General features: G+C 37.7%; 1 protein-coding gene across 8 annotated transcripts in view; it reads left to right on the top strand.

Annotated features, from left to right (window-relative positions):
• Positions 1-17,604, top strand: part of KAT6B (lysine acetyltransferase 6B) — a 186,988-nt gene that overhangs the window by 135,529 nt on the left and 33,855 nt on the right. For 5 of the 8 annotated variants that reach the window (XM_049108806.1, XM_025435012.3, XM_049108808.1 and 2 more), the window contains 6 exons: positions 734-1,665; positions 2,687-2,808; positions 4,365-4,480; positions 6,539-6,680; positions 10,068-10,229; positions 13,579-13,672. In XM_049108806.1, the coding sequence (XP_048964763.1) occupies positions 734-1,665; positions 2,687-2,808; positions 4,365-4,480; positions 6,539-6,680; positions 10,068-10,229; positions 13,579-13,672 (1,568 nt within the window). The remainder of the gene's footprint in view (positions 1-733; positions 1,666-2,686; positions 2,809-4,364; positions 4,481-6,538; positions 6,681-10,067; positions 10,230-13,578; positions 13,673-17,604) is intronic. The other 3 variants (XM_025435018.3, XM_035715324.2, XM_035715319.2) reach the window with 2 other exon arrangements.

Below are 17,604 nucleotides of genomic sequence, written 5' to 3' on the forward strand. Positions count from 1 at the left end.
TGTCTGACCTGCTGTAGCTTTTCTTTAATCATTTCTTCAGTTTTTGCTATTGTTGTCCTTTTTTCAGCAATATTTTATGCTGTAATTAATTGTCTCCTCTACTTAGAGAGTATTATTGGCTATCTTATCATCCTAAGCATTAAACTGCTGAGAGGAAGAGGATATCTTTAATGTTTTCTTTAAAAAAAAGTATTAATTTATAGACCTACCCAAATTCTATTTATATAAATTTTCTAGTTGAGTTAAAATTGCTTCACACCAGAGATTAGATAAGCTTATTCTTTCACTTCTAGGTAATGCTTATGACTTATGTCCTTTAATACTTTTTAAAAGACCTAAGAAATCATAATTACTTGTGACCACACAGGGAGTAACATTTTTATTTAAGTATAATGAAAGCATTGCGTTGTTCTTTTAGTCTCTTCAAGAATTTCTTCCTTCTCTTGCCCTTGGGTCCATGTGGCTTCTTCCAGGCCCTCTTGGATGGGCACTGGGAGAACCATGACATGCACATGTAGTGGCTGCTACCTGTTTCAGCAGAGAAACACGTAGACAGAGGCGGGGACACACACATACACACACACACACACACACGCACGCACACTTCTTAGGGTTGCAGTTCAGCTTCTTAAGTTTAAGCACATTGAATGCATCTAGTTGCTATAAATTTGTTTTAGCTACCTTTATAATTCTATTATTAAATGCTGATACTATTCTCTAAATTTTTGCCTAGGTCTGTAACCAGTGATGAAGGATCCATGAATGCATTCACAGGAAGGGGGTCACCTGGTAGGGGTCAAAAGACTAAAGTCTGTACCACACCTTCATCTGGTCATGCTGCATCTGGGAAGGACTCAAGCAGCAGATTGGCTGTTACAGACCCCACTCGGCCTGGTGCCACCACCAAAATCACCACCACCTCCACCTACATTTCTGCCTCTACACTTAAAGTTAACAAGAAAACCAAAGGGCTCATTGATGGCCTTACTAAGTTTTTTACACCATCACCTGATGGTCGCAGATCACGAGGTGAAATAATAGACTTTTCAAAGCACTATCGTCCAAGGAAAAAGGTCTCTCAGAAACAGTCATGCACTTCTCATGTGTTGGCTACAGGTACCACACAAAAGCTAAAACCTCCACCTTCTTCACTTCCACCCCCAACCCCCATCTCTGGTCAGAGCCCCAGTTCACAAAAGTCCAGCACTTCCACTTCTTCTACCTCTCCCCAGAGTTCTTCTAGCCAGTCCAGTGTGCCCTCTTTTAGCAGTCTTACTAAGAACAGCCAGCTGAAGGCACTCTTTGATGGACTTTCTCATATCTATACCACTCAGGGACAGTCTCGGAAAAAGGGACACCCAAGTTATGCACCACCCAAACGTATGCGTCGTAAAACTGAATTATCTTCCACGGCAAAATCTAGAGCCCATTTCTTTGGAAAAAGAGATATTAGGAGTAGGTTTATTGCTCACTCCTCCTCCTCTAGCTGGGGGATGGCTAGAGGACGTATTTTTAAAGCAATTGCTCACTTCAAGCGAACAACTTTCCTTAAAAAGCACAGGATGCTAGGCAGATTAAAATATAAAGTGACCCCTCAGATGGGGACCCCCTCACCAGGGAAGGGGAGCTTGACAGACGGAAGGATTAAACCTGATCAGGATGATGGTAAGCAAAAGGTCAAAGCTCCAACCAAACCTGCGTCCCGTCCCTTTCTCCCCAACCCCGAAAAAAATCAATCAGTCAATTCCTATTTGTCACATAGGTCTTAGCTATTTCTCTTGTTCTCACTTCACTTTCATACAGAAGCAGTGAAACTTTGACCTTTTCCTGATGCTGACTAAACCTCCAAAATGTTTTTTCCAACTAATACTCTCCCCCCTTTTATTATTTATTTCCATCCGTAGTGACACTAGGACCCCCCCAGATGCCTTCATAGTGTCGCTGATGGCTTTGTGGTCCCGCATGAGTAGCCACTGTCACGCTTCTGCCATGTACTTTGCCATGCCGCCTCTTCAGCCACAGCGCTGCTTGCTTGTGTGCTGTCAGTGATTCCAACAGGGGGGATCCAGCTCCTCATCTCAGCCCTCTCTGCTCCATCGCTTTCTCATGACCAAGTTCATTCTGCTTCCTTCTCAACAGAGCGCGATCTGTGATTCTGTGAAGTGTGCTTTTGGGTGTGAGTGTGTCTGTGTGTGTATTCACTGTAGGGAGAAAACTGATTTCATGATTTCATTGAACAAATTGGCCCGTTACATTTGCTACCCTTTATAAAACAAAAAAAAAAAATAAAATAAAATAAAAAAAAAACAAAAAAAATATGTCATTTTGACAAAGTGGTAGATTTTTTTTTAATCTCGAAAGGGATAATGGGAATTCTATAGCTAGACATTGATATAACTTCTAATATCGGTTGAAAAATATTATTTTGCTTTGTATGGCTCTTACTTTCCCTCATTTATTTATTGAAACTATAAAAAGATGACAGTGGTAACTCAAATAAAAATTTGGGTGCAGCAGGGAAAGGGTACTGCTGGATCTTTGAGCAGTGCTTAGACATAAAAGCTTATAAAGCTTAAAAAAAATCCCTATTTGCCCACTATGCTAATTTGGTACCATTTTGGTAATATATGGTGGTTACTCAAGATTCAAGTCAGTGAATGCACTTTCTGCTGGTTTTAAATGACAGATACTGAAATCAAAATAAGCATCAAACAAGAAAGTACAGATATAAATGTGATTGGAAACAAGGATACCGTTACAGAAGAGGATTTGGATGTTTTTAAGCAGGCCCAGGAACTTTCTTGGGAGGTAAGGCCAGGATACCACATATTATAGTAATAAGGATAATATGTCATTTTTATATATGTGACTATTGATGAATTTACTGCTTTGATTTTATAAGAACCCCTCCTCAAAATCCTTTGCAGTCCTTTAACTATTATCATGATTGTTTTTGTTGACTGCAGATTCAAAAACAGTGACTTTATAGAGTTGTCTCCATGCTCAGAAGTTGGTCAGGGCTCAGCTGGTCTCACAAAATACAACTAGCAGTAGTTGAGGCAGCTTTGGAAAAATCCTTCTCCGTGTGAAGAAACAGATTTCTGATGACTTATGCTGAAATTTAGAAAATAGCAGTTTTAAATGGTTAAAAAGAACATCGCTTTTAAATTTACCAATGGTTCTTCCAACACAGATGGCCAGCCATATGAAAAATGTCTCGTAATTTTAACACTTTGGCATTGATTAAGACAATATTGTGTTGGATGATCAGTTATAATCACTTTTATTTTCATTGTCCAGTAATTTGTTTAAATGCTTCCACTTAAAATAGTAACTCTAGTTAGTTTATTGTCACCAAAACAGGGAACAGGTAAGGCTTTTGGACTTTCTGAGGACAGATTTATTATGGAGCGTGGATTTGCTATGTCAGTAGACCACATTCTGTTTCTATGGCAAACTATTCACAGATAGTCCTCTCTACTCAACGTCACTTTCTTTTTAGTGCGAGGAGGGGCTATCTGTAGGCTCTAAGGCTTTATTTTTAGTAGCAGCCACTTGGGCTAAATATTTGTGACAGTTTCTAATTTAAGGGGCTATTGGATATTTCCATTCCTCATTCTGTCCCATCAGTATACTTTGTAGTGTTTTCATTTGGCAAAAATAAATGTCAAAAATTCCCCTAGTTTTTAAAATTGGAAGTCCTTAAATATTTTCAAATTTTTAGCCTACCTCTGGCATTCATAGGTAGACTTTGATGAACAACATGCCATTATCTGAAAGGCACTGTTAAATGTGAAGCCCCTTCTTTCCAGTGCAGTAACACTGGCATTTCACTCAAGAACATTTCTTGCCTGTAGCAGTCACTCTGCTACACGCGGGCAATAACACAGTGAATCAGGCAGGCAACATTCTTAACCTCATGGAGCTTACTGCTTGGGAGACAAGATGGATAGTAAACTGCAGACTTCCCCAGTTGATGATACAAGAACAGTTGGGATCACTATTACTTCACAAGAGTGTCTAACAGCCGGGTCATCTTCTAATTTACTCAGTGTTACTGCATTGCACCAGGCCATTAAATTCAGGTCAATGGACATTTGCATGTATTTACCTTGTACTCATTTCCTGTCTTGGTAATACTGTTTCATAGGGTATTTGTTTATATATGAATCTTCTGCAAAGTTGATTGTTATTTTACAAGGCCCTCTAATGTGTTTTCAACAACATGAAAATTCCCTCATGAAGATGAATGTTCTGTCCTTGATAGGTTTTCATGTCCACTGGTGAAAGAACCAAAATATAAGTGAAGAAATCTTCTTCTAATACATATATTTTATTTCCTTCCTTTTCTTTTTCTCTGACAGAAAATAGAGTGTGAAAGTGGAGTGGAAGACTGTGGCCGGTACCCTTCTGTAATAGAATTCGGGAAATACGAAATCCAAACCTGGTATTCCTCGCCTTACCCACAGGAATATGCAAGGTAATGGAACAGCCCAGAAGGTATATAACTTGAATGTCATATATGTGAGGAAGGGGAATTCTCAGTTCTGAAGCAGGAATTAGATGGTTTTCAGGACATAAATTTTGATAGTCAAGTATAAGCGCTTCCAAAACTCTTACTTTTGCCAGCATCTTTTTATAGTAGTGTTCACTAGTCTATGTAAACTCCTTCCACTCCTTGTTGCACAGGCGTTGTAAATTTTGTCTTTGAGCTTCTAAGTCCATGCTTTCTCTCTGGTTAATTGGACAAATATTGTTTGTGTATGAAACCAAATAAGGAGAAAAAACACTGGCCATTGTAAAATATTTGGTGGTTTCTTCTCATTTCCCTGTTTATTTTCCTAATTAGGCCTGTTCGTTTTATCTCTGATTTCTGACATTTTGTTTTCAAGTTTTTTATAGAAATGTAGCAGAAGATAGAAAAATGAAAGGAAGTAGGTGGGAGTGGGTAGCCTTAAGAGACCCTTCCCCAAATCTTTACTTTTAGAGCCATTTGTGATACCTTGTTAAAAATGAAGAGAAAATAATGATCCTGGAGTTTTCTTTTGTCTTGAACTAAGATTAGCTGTGAAATTGTCTTGAACTAATATATCTAAAAATGGGTAACTTGTGAGTAGATTTCTTCCTTCAGATACATCAAGATACACTTTATTAGTATTTTCTCAAATGTTTTAGGCTACAAAGTTTTGGCCATCACAAACTTGCTTTTCTTCTGGAATAGATCATTGTCCTTTCCTCCACCATGAAGGTGTCTGGCCCATCATCTCCTGGAGGAAACAGGGAGAGTGTTTTAGAAGTTAAGTGGCAGAGTAAGATTAGTCAGGAGCCTTGGTTTCTCTTTCTAGCTTGTATCACTTGTCTGTGTCTTCTTCTTTTTTTTTTCTTTAAGATTTTATTTATTTATTAATGAGAGACACAGAGAGAGAGAGAGAGAGGCAGAGACACAGGTACAGGGAGGAACAGGCTCCATGCAGTGAGCCCAATGTAGAACTCGATCCTGGATCCCAGGATCATGCCCTGGGCGGAAGGGAGGTGCCAAACCGCTGAGCCACCCAGGGATCTCCTTGGCTGTGTGTTCTTGAACAATTTTTTGAAAACACTTCTGAGCTTCAGTTGGTTTAGGTAATCATAAGTCAGGTGTTCTGAGAGCTTTGAGTAAAATTTGTATATAACTCCAAGGTTCGAAATTACAATTATCTGAGTCTGTAGCTAACTCTCCCCAAAACCATCCTACCAATTTACATACCCCAAAGACTTCAAAAAGTGCTTCTAAACATTTTCTTATAATTCTAGCAATGTGTTAAAGTGTGATAGGGCACACATTAAAAATGTTATAATTTTAAAGGTTCTCAGAAAAAGTCATCACGGGGGAGAAATCTGTTTGTATAATGTTATTCAGAGTCAGTAGAATTGGTAGAAACAAGATCTTTTGATTTTTCTACATTTATTGCTTCAGATGATAGATCAGAGATAAATAAATGATAGATAGATAGATAGATAGATAGATAGATAGATAGAATTATGATAAAACTTTAAAGTTACCTCATCCATCAATAGATGTGTTAACTAACTTCTAGGACTTCTCTGCCTTATATGTACACAGATCACTTTTGAAAATAATGAACTCACTTCCATCTGAGTAAAAGATGATTACAGTTACATCATTGACCATATATACTACTGACACTATGACATTAAATTTGAAATTTGAAAAATATTCCTGTTTACCTGACAGCAGGCCATCCTTATTGTTGATTTTTCAAGTAATGGTTCCAGGTCTGAAAATCTTTTTGTCTGTACAACATTTCTGAGGAAACAAATGATTTGTTAACCAAAAAACGGCAGCAAATATTATTATATTGAAAAATAACATAAGGTTTGTATGTTCTCTTTACTGCTGACTTTCTGTTTTTCTTTTTTTGAAAATACTATTATACAGGCTTATTATGACTTGGAGAGAATTGAACAATATTTAATAATTTTTTCCTTGAACACTATAACCAATCTGATAAATTCTTTGATTTTAAAATTTTAACAGATTACCAAAGCTTTACCTGTGTGAATTCTGTCTTAAATATATGAAAAGTAAAAATATTTTATTAAGACACTCAAAGAAATGTGGATGGTTTCATCCTCCAGCAAATGAAATTTACCGAAGGAGAGACCTTTCAGTATTTGAGGTAAGCATGTGTAAATTAAAAGACTCTGCTTTTGAGACCTAGTACTTCCAATTGTTGATCATGTACTAATTTGTTTCTAGAAGGTGCACAGTATATTTGATTTTGGCATTCAAATTTAGACTGCTCTTTAAACTATCTCCATGTTTTGGAATGTTTAACCATACTGAGCAACCATTTAGATTGATGATGAATTCCTACTTCATCACATTAACTTTTTTTGTCTTTCCCCAAATCCCTGTCTGCACCAGATATATTCACCAGTGAATTTATGATCTTCTCAGCTCTTTGTAAATTCTACTTTCTTTGGCAGGAGAAATTAGCTTTGTTCAACAGCTCCAGCCAATGTCTGGCAGGTGCTCACTCTTCCAGGGAATTGAGCAGCTGTACATATCTTCTCAATACACAGCCACCTGTGTTTCCATCCATTTCTTGGCAGGGTGGATAATCCTTTTGGTGAGACCCCAGCAGATGTTGGGACTGCCCCCCTCATCTGGGTACATGGCCACCCCTGGAGAACTCTGCTATTCACAGGAACCCCTTTTGGCCACGTGTTTGTCATTGTGATGTCTTAAAGACAGTTTGTGTGTTCAGAACTGATTTAGTAGCAAAAGGTCTTTGCCTGGGTATAATTTCATTGTTTAATCATGTTCTATTGTCAGTTTCAAGGGTCCAGTTTAGTTGTGTCACTTGTACCTTGAGGGGGCTGTTCCTTTTGTGTTATTGCCTCTTCTCAGGGATTCTTAATTCTCACCTTTATTCTTGTTACTCCATTTGAGCACTTCTGTTAACCCTGCCTAGTTCCCTTCTCCTTACCCATTGTGGCGCATTGTTTTCATGCACGGGTGCTCAGAACAAGCCTTTCTTGCACAGCAGACATGATGTCTTTGTTTCTCTGCGATACAGTTTTACATTCAGTGTCTCTATTTTTGAGTTGTTCGGACTGAAATGTAGTGTTCTGCCCCACATCTTACTTTAGTTCTGGTGTGTAATGTCTTGCATTATATTTGATAGAGGGGAGGGTCATACATAGGTACCTCTCACAGAGAAGCCAGGGCCCGCTACTTTTTCTTTTTTTTTTTTTTTTTTTAATATTTATTTATTTATGTTAGTCACAGAGAGAGAAAGAGAGAGAGGCAGAGACATAGGCAGAGGGAGAAGCAGGCTCCATGCACCGGGAGCCTGATGTGGGATTCGATCCCAGGTCTCCAGGATCGCGCCCTGGGCCAAAGGCAGGCGCCAAACCGCTGTGCCACCCAGGGATCCCCCCGCTACTTTTTCCAAAGGCCAATTAGAAAACCTAGTCATTCCAGCTGCATCTTAGGATTTTTTTTTTTTTTAAAGACCCTCTTCCTGGTTTTATTAGGATCTTTTGATAAGCTTGAAGGAAGAAGGGTATTTTTGCTGGGAAGATTTAATGATATATTAGTTGTTTCTAAAGGATAGGCAAAGAGTTTCTCAACCTGGACACTATTCACTTCTCACACTAGAAAATTCTTTGTAGTAGGGGCATCCTGTGCATTGGAGAGTGTTCAGTAGCATTCCTGGCCCCTACCCTTTAAATGCTCGGAGTATCACATTTCTTCCAGTTGTAACAAGCAAGATTTTCTCCAGACATAGTCAGTGTTGCTTAGGAGGCACAGTTGACTCCCACTAAAGATCCCTGGGCTAGAAGGAAAGCTGAATGCAGGTTGTTTAGCTAGTCCTGGGATGCTACTCACTCAGCCCCAACTAGGTGAGACAGCAGAGCTATTCTCATTCGAAGTTTAACTAATATCACAAGTTCAACTTTCTTATTGGCTCCTTCCTTCACACCTTGGATCCTTTCTTATAACCAAAATGAAATGAAAATCACTGTTTCGTTGTTTCCTGAAGGACAAAACATATTGCTGCCTTTAAGTAACAGTTATGTAAATCAGCATGAATCTACTTGTGGGGTTTAAGGTCTCAAAAATCCTGGGAGAGACTTAAGAGTCAGTTTTGGTAGTCTGATAGCAGTGGTCCACTATTTCAGGGCAGGTGCTTTTGAAGCATAACGGAGATCAGGGCAGGAAAAATGAAAAAAAAAATTAATAGAGTCTGTACATAAAAATATTTGAAGGAACTGGATTATCTGTGCCCAGGTCCCTATTCTAGAATCTGAGTTAATATTTAGAGAACAGCATATAGGAAACTTTTTTCTTAGCAGTTTCTTGGATAACCTCTACAATTAATGAAGAGTAATCATAAATTAATACTTTCCTGTCTTTATCTCTGTTGAAAGCATGCGTTTTAGACCTTACACAGCTATTAAGAATTTGCTTCAGCATTGTCCTCTCTCTGTTTTTCTGGCTCATGGACACATACCTCTCTGTCTTTCCCTTTTTTGTAATGTACTGCCATTTCCGAAAGGACCATACTCTCAAATACATAAAAACTTCCTTTAATTAAAGTGAGAATTGTATCCTCTGTGTCTGTTGCCCATATTTGATTATGTTGCTATGTGTGGGACCTAGGTTTCATCCAAGGGAAATAGTTATATGAAGTCTAAAAATAATTTGTGCAATATGAGAACCTGTATGGTCCACATGAGACTGGTGAACGGTCAAGTTCATTGTTACAGAGTTCTGGTTAGCAAATATCCATTTCCCCTAAGAATAGTGCTAGGGAAATTCTTGAATCTGCTGTGCTTTTGGTTTTCAACAAGTAACTACATTTGATCAAAGAAATTGGCATCTGTGCCTAGCCTCCTGTATATAACCATCAGTATCACAGCTTGATTCTTTTATTTTAAAGAGAAGTAGACTGTAATCATGGTACTTACTGTAGGTTGAAATTCATCTCACTTTCTCTGTAAGTATTCCCAACATAGAAATTTTATCTCTTCCAATTATATTTAAAATGATGCTTGGTATAAAACCAAAATGGAATCCTCTTTTTGCTAATCTACACTTCTGAGGAATCAGAATAATACTGTTCACCTACTTTTACGTGAAGTCCTTTTGAAGACAACATAAAGTTTAACTTACTTGAGTGGTATTTTGATGTGTTTACATTTCTTTAATTCAGATTTACTTTGTTCAAACAGAGAGGACATGTCTGATTGTTTTTTACTTCTGGTAAATTGCAAATAAGAATGACTCTTTTGTTAGTGGTTTCAGCTTTCTTCAGGTAACTTAAAGTGATTTAATCTAACTTAAATTTACCCTAATTTAAGAGAAAAAGTGGAATTCTTATTTGCCAACTGACAGCTGTTTTCTGATTGACTTTATACTTGTTGAATGGAATATTTTAATCTCTCAGTTTGGGATTTGGAAATAAAATTATATACTTTCCAAAATACCGTTTAAAATAATTTTATATTGAGCAGTATTTTTATGTTAAATAATGTTGTCTGTTTCTCTTTGCTAGGTTGATGGGAATATGAGCAAAATTTATTGCCAAAACCTTTGCTTGTTAGCCAAGCTCTTCCTGGACCACAAAACGTTGTATTATGATGTCGAGCCATTCCTTTTTTATGTCCTTACAAAAAATGATGAAAAGGGCTGTCATCTGGTTGGATACTTCTCTAAGGTAAAACAAGAGCCAGTATGACCTTCATTTTCTTATTCAAAATGTTTTTGGTAGAGACCAATTCTTCGAACAGGGATTTTTTTTTTTATGACTATAATTTGAATGACTGTTACATGTTTCTGAAAAGCTCAGATTCTTGTTCAGAGCTTATTTTAAAAAACAAAACAAAAATAGTAAACATCGTGCCTAGAAAGTGTGTAAAGGACCTCAGCAGTATTTGCTGTCTTGACTGTCAGCAACCATGTAACATTATAATTGCTGTCTTACCACCTAGCATCTTTGATTTTTTAAATGTTAAGCTTATCCCCCCAACCCCCCAGTGGTGTCAACATGAAGGTTTTCAGTGTAGCATAGCATTTAAGAGATGGTTCTCATTTCTCCTCACTGTATTCCCTCTGTGATCATTAGTATTTCAGTGAGTTGGAACGTTGGCATTTGGACAGTCAAGGTGATACAATGTCTGTGTTTACTCTTTTGTCTTTTACTCTTTATGCCATTGTTTTAAGATCTAAAGCAGCCTCACCTTTTAGAAAGCCTAAGTATCTCCAACGGTTGGCATAGGGAAGCCCTTGACATACTGAGTGGATAGAATTTCTTTTTTACTCAGAGGCTTCTGATAATAACTCGTGTAATAAGGAAAAACTGAGTTTGGAGATATTTACCGGGTAATAAGCTTAATTTTTCATAGTCACCTGGGAGATAGTTTGATGTGCAAGGATGGTAACTGTAAGACTTCCATGCACACGGTTAAATGGTCTCAATCCTATATTTTATTTATTTTATGATATATTTTTGCATATGAATTTTAATGAATCTACTCTTGCATAAGGTGAATGAAATGCCTTATGGAAGTGTTATTTTCATGGAATATCAAAAGATAAGAGTATACAAGAAGGTTCTTTGCAGTTTTACTAAATTTTAGAATCCCCAGAGGTCATAAACAAAAATAGGAATAAATGACAGCATTCATGAGAAATAGCCTCAAAATTTTAATCCACAGATTTGGTAACAAAACAAAAGTTAATTTGCACATAACAGATTAAATGTTAGAGAATTCGCATTTCATGATAGATGATAGAGATGATAGAGAATTAACACAAAACAAAACAGTAAATAAGAAATCTATTTATATAATGTATAAAATTTCTTACCTTTTGTATTGGTTTATAAAGTTGTTTTTTTTTTTTTTCCAATGAGTTAAAAATGAATAGTAGTCATGAGGCATCTGGCTGGCTCATTTGGTAGAACATGCAACTCTTGGTGTCAGGGTTGTAAGTTTGAGCCCCATGTTGGGTATAGAGATTTAAAAAAAAAGAATGGTGTTCACGATTGGTCCTTCTTGTTAGAAAATGATGTTTCTTGGTTGGTTCAGTTGGTTTAAGCATTTGAGTCTTAATCCCAGGGTCATGAGTTCAAACCCCACATTTGGCTCCATGCTAGGTGTGGAGGATACTTTAAAAAAAAAAAAAGAAGAAAGAAAATGGTGTTTCTTTAAATGTGTCTGTGTTTAAATGTAGATGCTTAATGGTGCCTGCTGTCCTTATCTCAAATTGGCCTCTGGGTCTCCAGTTGATGGTGACTTAATGGTTTCAGTTTCTGCCTCTCTTCTCTTAGGGGACCCAGCATTTTACTTGGTACAAGCAAAACTTTTCTCACGTTGCCACAGTTTCTTTTACAGCAGGGCAGTAACTACCGTCATTTCTTACTGTGCATGGGAAATTCATTCTTTGGCAGTGTGGTAAAACAAAAATTCATCTTTAAAAAAAAAAACAATTTTAAAGTCTATCTAGACTAGATAGATGCAAATTAAACCATATTGTAATGTGTCAATTGGAGTGTGAAGGACTATGGCCCTTTGGGGCCATACTTAAACCAAATTCTAGAGATTATAGCTAGAGAATGGCCAAGATGACCTAGAAAAATTCAGCGTAAGTCATTACATACATATGACTTTCCAAGCAGAAAGTAGAGGACTCTAAAAAGGAGGGAAAGAAGAGTTATTTTATCCATAGATTAGAATTTAGCTGTGGTAACACGTGTTAGAGGATAGGAGTAGGGTGGACCGGAGGGTTGGGTTGGCTTACAAACTCTAAAGATAGGAGGAGTTTGGGACAAAGAAAAGAGTAGCAGAACGCATGAATCCTTTCAACCCAGAGTACATCTCTTTTTAGGTAGAGTGACTTATTTGTCTAATGTTGCAAAGAAGACTAATTATTTGAACACTTGCCTCTGATGTCCACATCCAGTGGACAATCCAGTTTCTTAGGGAAACTAACACACATTATTTCTTCCTTCTCATTTCTTAGAGGCTCCAAGGACAGCTACAAATGTGCAAATGTTGGGAGCACATCTTTTTCACAAAGAACTGTCTAATTCTGCCCTGTAGGGTTTTTTCCACAACAATTTCCTGTGATCTTTCAAATAGGTTCATTAAAGATCTGGGTGTTCTGAAGTAATTCTTTCATGTGGTTAGTACCATTTGTGGTCAGTCTTATTTGTGGTTTATATTTGGCCAGAGCATTCACAACCTCAGAAGCCTTTTCCAGATCGTCTCTGTGGAGGCTTTGGCTGCTTCTGTGTACTCTGAATAAAATATTGCTGCTCTGATGCCACATCCCATGAAAATTGCAAATTTTTCCTTAACTATAAGAACTGTTTCCCACCATACTCTTCCCAGTCTTCCTCCTGGTTTCATACTGTTGGTAATATTTTGGCCTCACATTTGTGCAGAGGCTTTGGGCTTTCCTGTTGCCCGTGTCTTTTTTTGTTGTGATTTGTTTTCCTGTTTGAGATGCCAATAATTTCTCTAGCTTTTTCTACTTTGACTTTTTATCCATAAGAGAAATGTATCTGTGCAGATCTACCTACACATATACAATTTTGGGTTCACTGGGGCATTTAGTCAAAGGCGGAAGACAGATTGCTGTTGAAGACTTGAAAGTTCTTTAGCAGGGGACCAAGCTAAGTCTTACCCTACCCTGCTGGTGACTCTGCGGATGGTTTTTTTCTCCCCCATATCCCAAGGTGTTTGAGCAAGGAGATCATTTCTTGCATACTGTCTGCATTCTGTTTCATTTGGCTCAGATTTACTTGGATTCTTTATTCATGTTTTCTGCGACCAACTTCCAAGTGTAAAGATATAATTGAGAGGTATGCCTGGAGTGGATGGTTGGTTCTTAGCTGATAGTTTGATTGATCATGATCAACACAGTAGGATTATTCTGCTTGATTCTGACCTAACTCATTGGCTCATCTTTGTGGACTCGTGTACAAGCACGGTGGCAGGTGTGGGGGAATTGCCCACTTCAGCAGAGCTCTGACATACTTGATCTGTTTCTCCTTCCCTCAGGAAAAGCTTTGCCAGCAGAAGTATAATGTCTCCTGCATAATGATCATGCCCCAGCACCAAAGGCAAGGATTTGGACGGTTTCTCATTGATTTCAGTAAGTGAAGTGCTTTACTTACTTTCATGATCCAGAGAGCTGATGGCTGTTAAAGGAAAAAGAGTTAACACATAAAACTTTATTTAACACACTTTGTTGTTTTTATCAGTAGATAAGAGGTTTTCTCGTCATATTTACATAGGTTAGAAAATCTTCCTCAAGTGAAAAATTTATTGCTGCTCATTTATTGTGCTCTAGGAAATTGAGACTAGATTTCTCGGCAGTGTCACTAGCTCACAAAGCCATTACCCTGAATGAACCTGCAGAATTACATTCCATTCCATGGTGCTCATGCTCATTAGCACCAGAAGAGGCAATTATTTGTGATTAAAGCTAACGGAAGTATTATTTAAAAGGATTTTCAGCTTTCTAAAATTTTACTGTAATCTTATCAGTACAGAGCAAGAAAGGAATATTTCTACATAGGAAAACAATCCTTTAGGTGGCTTATCCTTTGAGTCTTTCTAGTAGAAATAACTATCTCATTTTGTTAATTTCCCTTTTTCTATTATGGAAATTATTACAATGTTTTACCTAGAGGTTGCCCAGGAAACATTTTTTATACACATTTGCATCTTCAGAATCTCTTCAATTAAAATTAGAATGGTATTTAAAAGTATGCACCTTATAGGATAATGTAAAAAATATTGGTAGTTTTTTTCCCCCTTGTTTATATTATGTTTATATTATATGGGGTCTGTAAACGGAGCACTAAGGTTACATTGAAGGAATTCATTTCAAAATACCCAGATAACATGAAGGCCAAGCATCCATGATAATAGTAATTTCTGACCATATAAAAGTCTGTCACCAAGAACTGTGTGCTTCTTCATTACCAGACTGTAGTTTGTCTGACTTTAAACTGAAAGAAGGAAAATCTAGGAAATTACATAATCTTTGTAAGTTACATCAAATGCAAAAACCACAATGTAAAACGTGCTCTAGGAAAATCATGAAGACATGTGTTGAGTCCAAATCTATATTTCTAGATATTGACATATTATGGTTGGGGTATAAAATGACTGTATAGCAGTTTTAGATGGATTTGCACAATCTATTGACATAGAGGAGGTTGTTCTTTTTTTTTTTTTGAAGTATTTTTAGTGACTTTTTTATATTCAATTAATATTTCTAGTTATTAATTCATTATCTTAGTCTTATTTTTCATTTTCTAATCCAGTTCTCCCATGGAGGGCCATCTTACCAGGAAGTCACTGTTTTTATTTTACAGAGTTCTAAATGTAATCGGTTCTATGGGCAAATCCCTTTTTTTGTGTGTGGCCACCATTTATAAGTTGTGCATAAACATTATGGTTTCTGATGTGCATAGCAACCATCCAAGCCCTAAACTTTTGATACTTTTACCATTTGCATACCTACAGAATAAGTCAAACTCCTGAGCTCAGTATACAAGGTCTTCTCATACCTACTTCAGCTGAGTTTTTAAGGCTTTTTCATCTGCCCATCTTTTTTTCCTCAGACATTCTAAGCATGTTTCCATAATTCCCCTCTTTGTTTATGCAGTCCCTTTCCTGAAGTGATCACTTCCTCCTTCCCCAGCCTCAGTCTGTTCAGAATCCTACCCGGTGTTCAGAGCCGGCTCAGGAACCTCTCCTGTTTGTTTGATCCCGCCTCCTGGAGATCCATCTCATTCCCTTCTTAGCTCCATTAGTCTGTAACATAGCACTCAGACGCAACTCCTGTTTTTGTGGTGATAACTGATGTTTCCTACTTCCAACTGTCTATAAACCCCTTGGATACCTTCTTTGTTTTCAGTAGAACAGTATAATCAATAATCTGCATTCGATGTACTTTTCTTGATTTGAATGGAATCTCCAAGGTGATACACGGTACTGCCCATAATAATTTTCTACCTAAGGTTAAAAATAAAAACGGACAAGTACTAGCAGATAAAAACACAAGTCTCTAAATACAGTAGCATGTTGTTTGTACAGCATGATCTGGTACCAAGGCCTTTTCCTTAAGTAAACAACCCATGAACAAAGACGTTCCCTTTCAACCTTAATCTTTATGTTAAACATTTTAGTGAAAACTGTATTTGAGTCTGCTGTGTATCTTTAAAGAGGAACTGTGGAGCCCATTGAAACCTTTTTGGATGGCCCCAAGCCATCCAGACTAATGGATGATCATCCATTAGGGTATGTCTGGCAAGTACAGTGCTGAGGGTGTAACTTTTAGATTTCCTCTTTCCTATACCCTTGACATTGCCCCTACATTGGGTGGGTGAAGGAGTGGGGTGAATGATTTGAATAAAGTTGAAAGGGGCTTGATATTATTTCTTCAAAGAGAAGAAAACTGGGGAAAGAATTTTACAATACTCCATGAAAATGGACACTGGTGTAAACCCAATAGAAATTCCATTTAAAACCAAAAATAAATAAATAAAAAATTCCTTAGCCACAAAGGTTTTAAAGAAGATAGAGTAGGCTGCTGAAAAAATTGATAGCATCTCCTTCTTTGGAGTTACTTAAAATAATAGTAGATAAATATCTTTCTAGAATGATTTAGATCCAATCTTGCAGAGTAAGGAGATAAATCCCATGACCTCTCATAATCCTTGTCAACCTCATAATTCAGAACTCAGGGCAAAACAGATAACCAAGGTTACTGGATTTCTAAAATGTGCTGTTTTTTTTAAGGGACCTTTTAATGGTTAGGTTTATTTTATTTCTATTTTGTACATGAGCCTGGGGGTCTTTTGGTCTGTGGATGCATTTTCAGCAATTCAAATAAAGTTGTAAGGCAGGAAAATAATCTTGTCTATAGTAACTGCCAGTTTAGGAAACTGAGACAATAGAGCAGTAGGAGGAAAGCTGTAGCTGCCCAGCTGCCCACTTGTACACTAGAGTAGAGACATGGGTGCAGTATAAGTGTGTATATAAAGAATCACAAATCCCAAAGTTTGAACACTGTTCTCCAGGACAGTGCAGAGGGGGAATGGTCATCCATGGGACCAAATTCTGCCCTTGGGAGTTAGTTGTTGTCTCACACTTCCTGGAACAGCCTGTCTGGGGTTTGCCCAAGCTCGAGCTCCCCAGGAAGTCATTTGCAGAGCTTGGCCAAAGTGACAAACGGGTACTAACTCCTAGCCCACTCATAAACCACCTCTTGGGGTTTGTGACTCTTTGCTTAGAACTCAGGTGGGTGGTAGAGCTGTCAAGGTAGAAGTTGATAAGCATATCTGTTTTCTTCTGGAACCAGAGACTCCCTCTCTTCTTAGTCAGGAAATTTTTTCAAGTCCTCCCCATCTCTGTCTTGTCCGTGTGTTGCATGCACACGGGCAACATGCACACCCCAAACCCCACACCCCAGTCATGAGTTCATACTGCAGCCTGGCATTCCAGGTCAGTACCACCACAAGATTTCATCCTGTCTTTCCACATTTCCATATTTGTAACTCTTTTCTCTGACAGTGAGAAATTTGACTTCCGTTATCCCAATCTGTTTCCTTATGAACTCATCCCTAGACTACAGAGTAAGTAGTTTCATAATGGCTCACTCATACCACCTAGATATCCAAACCTCCAATCCAAACTAGAGGTCAGTATTTGTATTTTTTTTTTTTAAGATTTTATTTATTTATTCGTGAGAGACAGAGAGAGAGAGAGGCAGAGACATAAGAGGGAGAAGTAGGCTCCTTATAGGGAGCCTGATGTCAGACTGGATCCCCCGGCCAGGATCACACCCTGAGCCGAAGCATCTGATCAACCACTGAGCCACCCAGGTGTCCCTATATATGTTTGTTTTTAACTATCCAGAGTGTCTTTAGTCAAGATACTGTGTTCGATTGTTACTTGGCTTATTAGTTCTTTTCATTTCTCCCCCTTCAGTGTGGTTATATCATTCATTTAAAATACAGTTAGGATTGTTTGTTTCTGTTTGTTAACCACTTTAGTTTTCCTATATCCTTG

This window comes from Canis lupus, chromosome 4, assembly GCF_003254725.2.
Source record: "Canis lupus dingo isolate Sandy chromosome 4, ASM325472v2, whole genome shotgun sequence".
In the NCBI taxonomy this organism is placed as follows: Eukaryota; Metazoa; Chordata; class Mammalia; order Carnivora; family Canidae; genus Canis; species Canis lupus.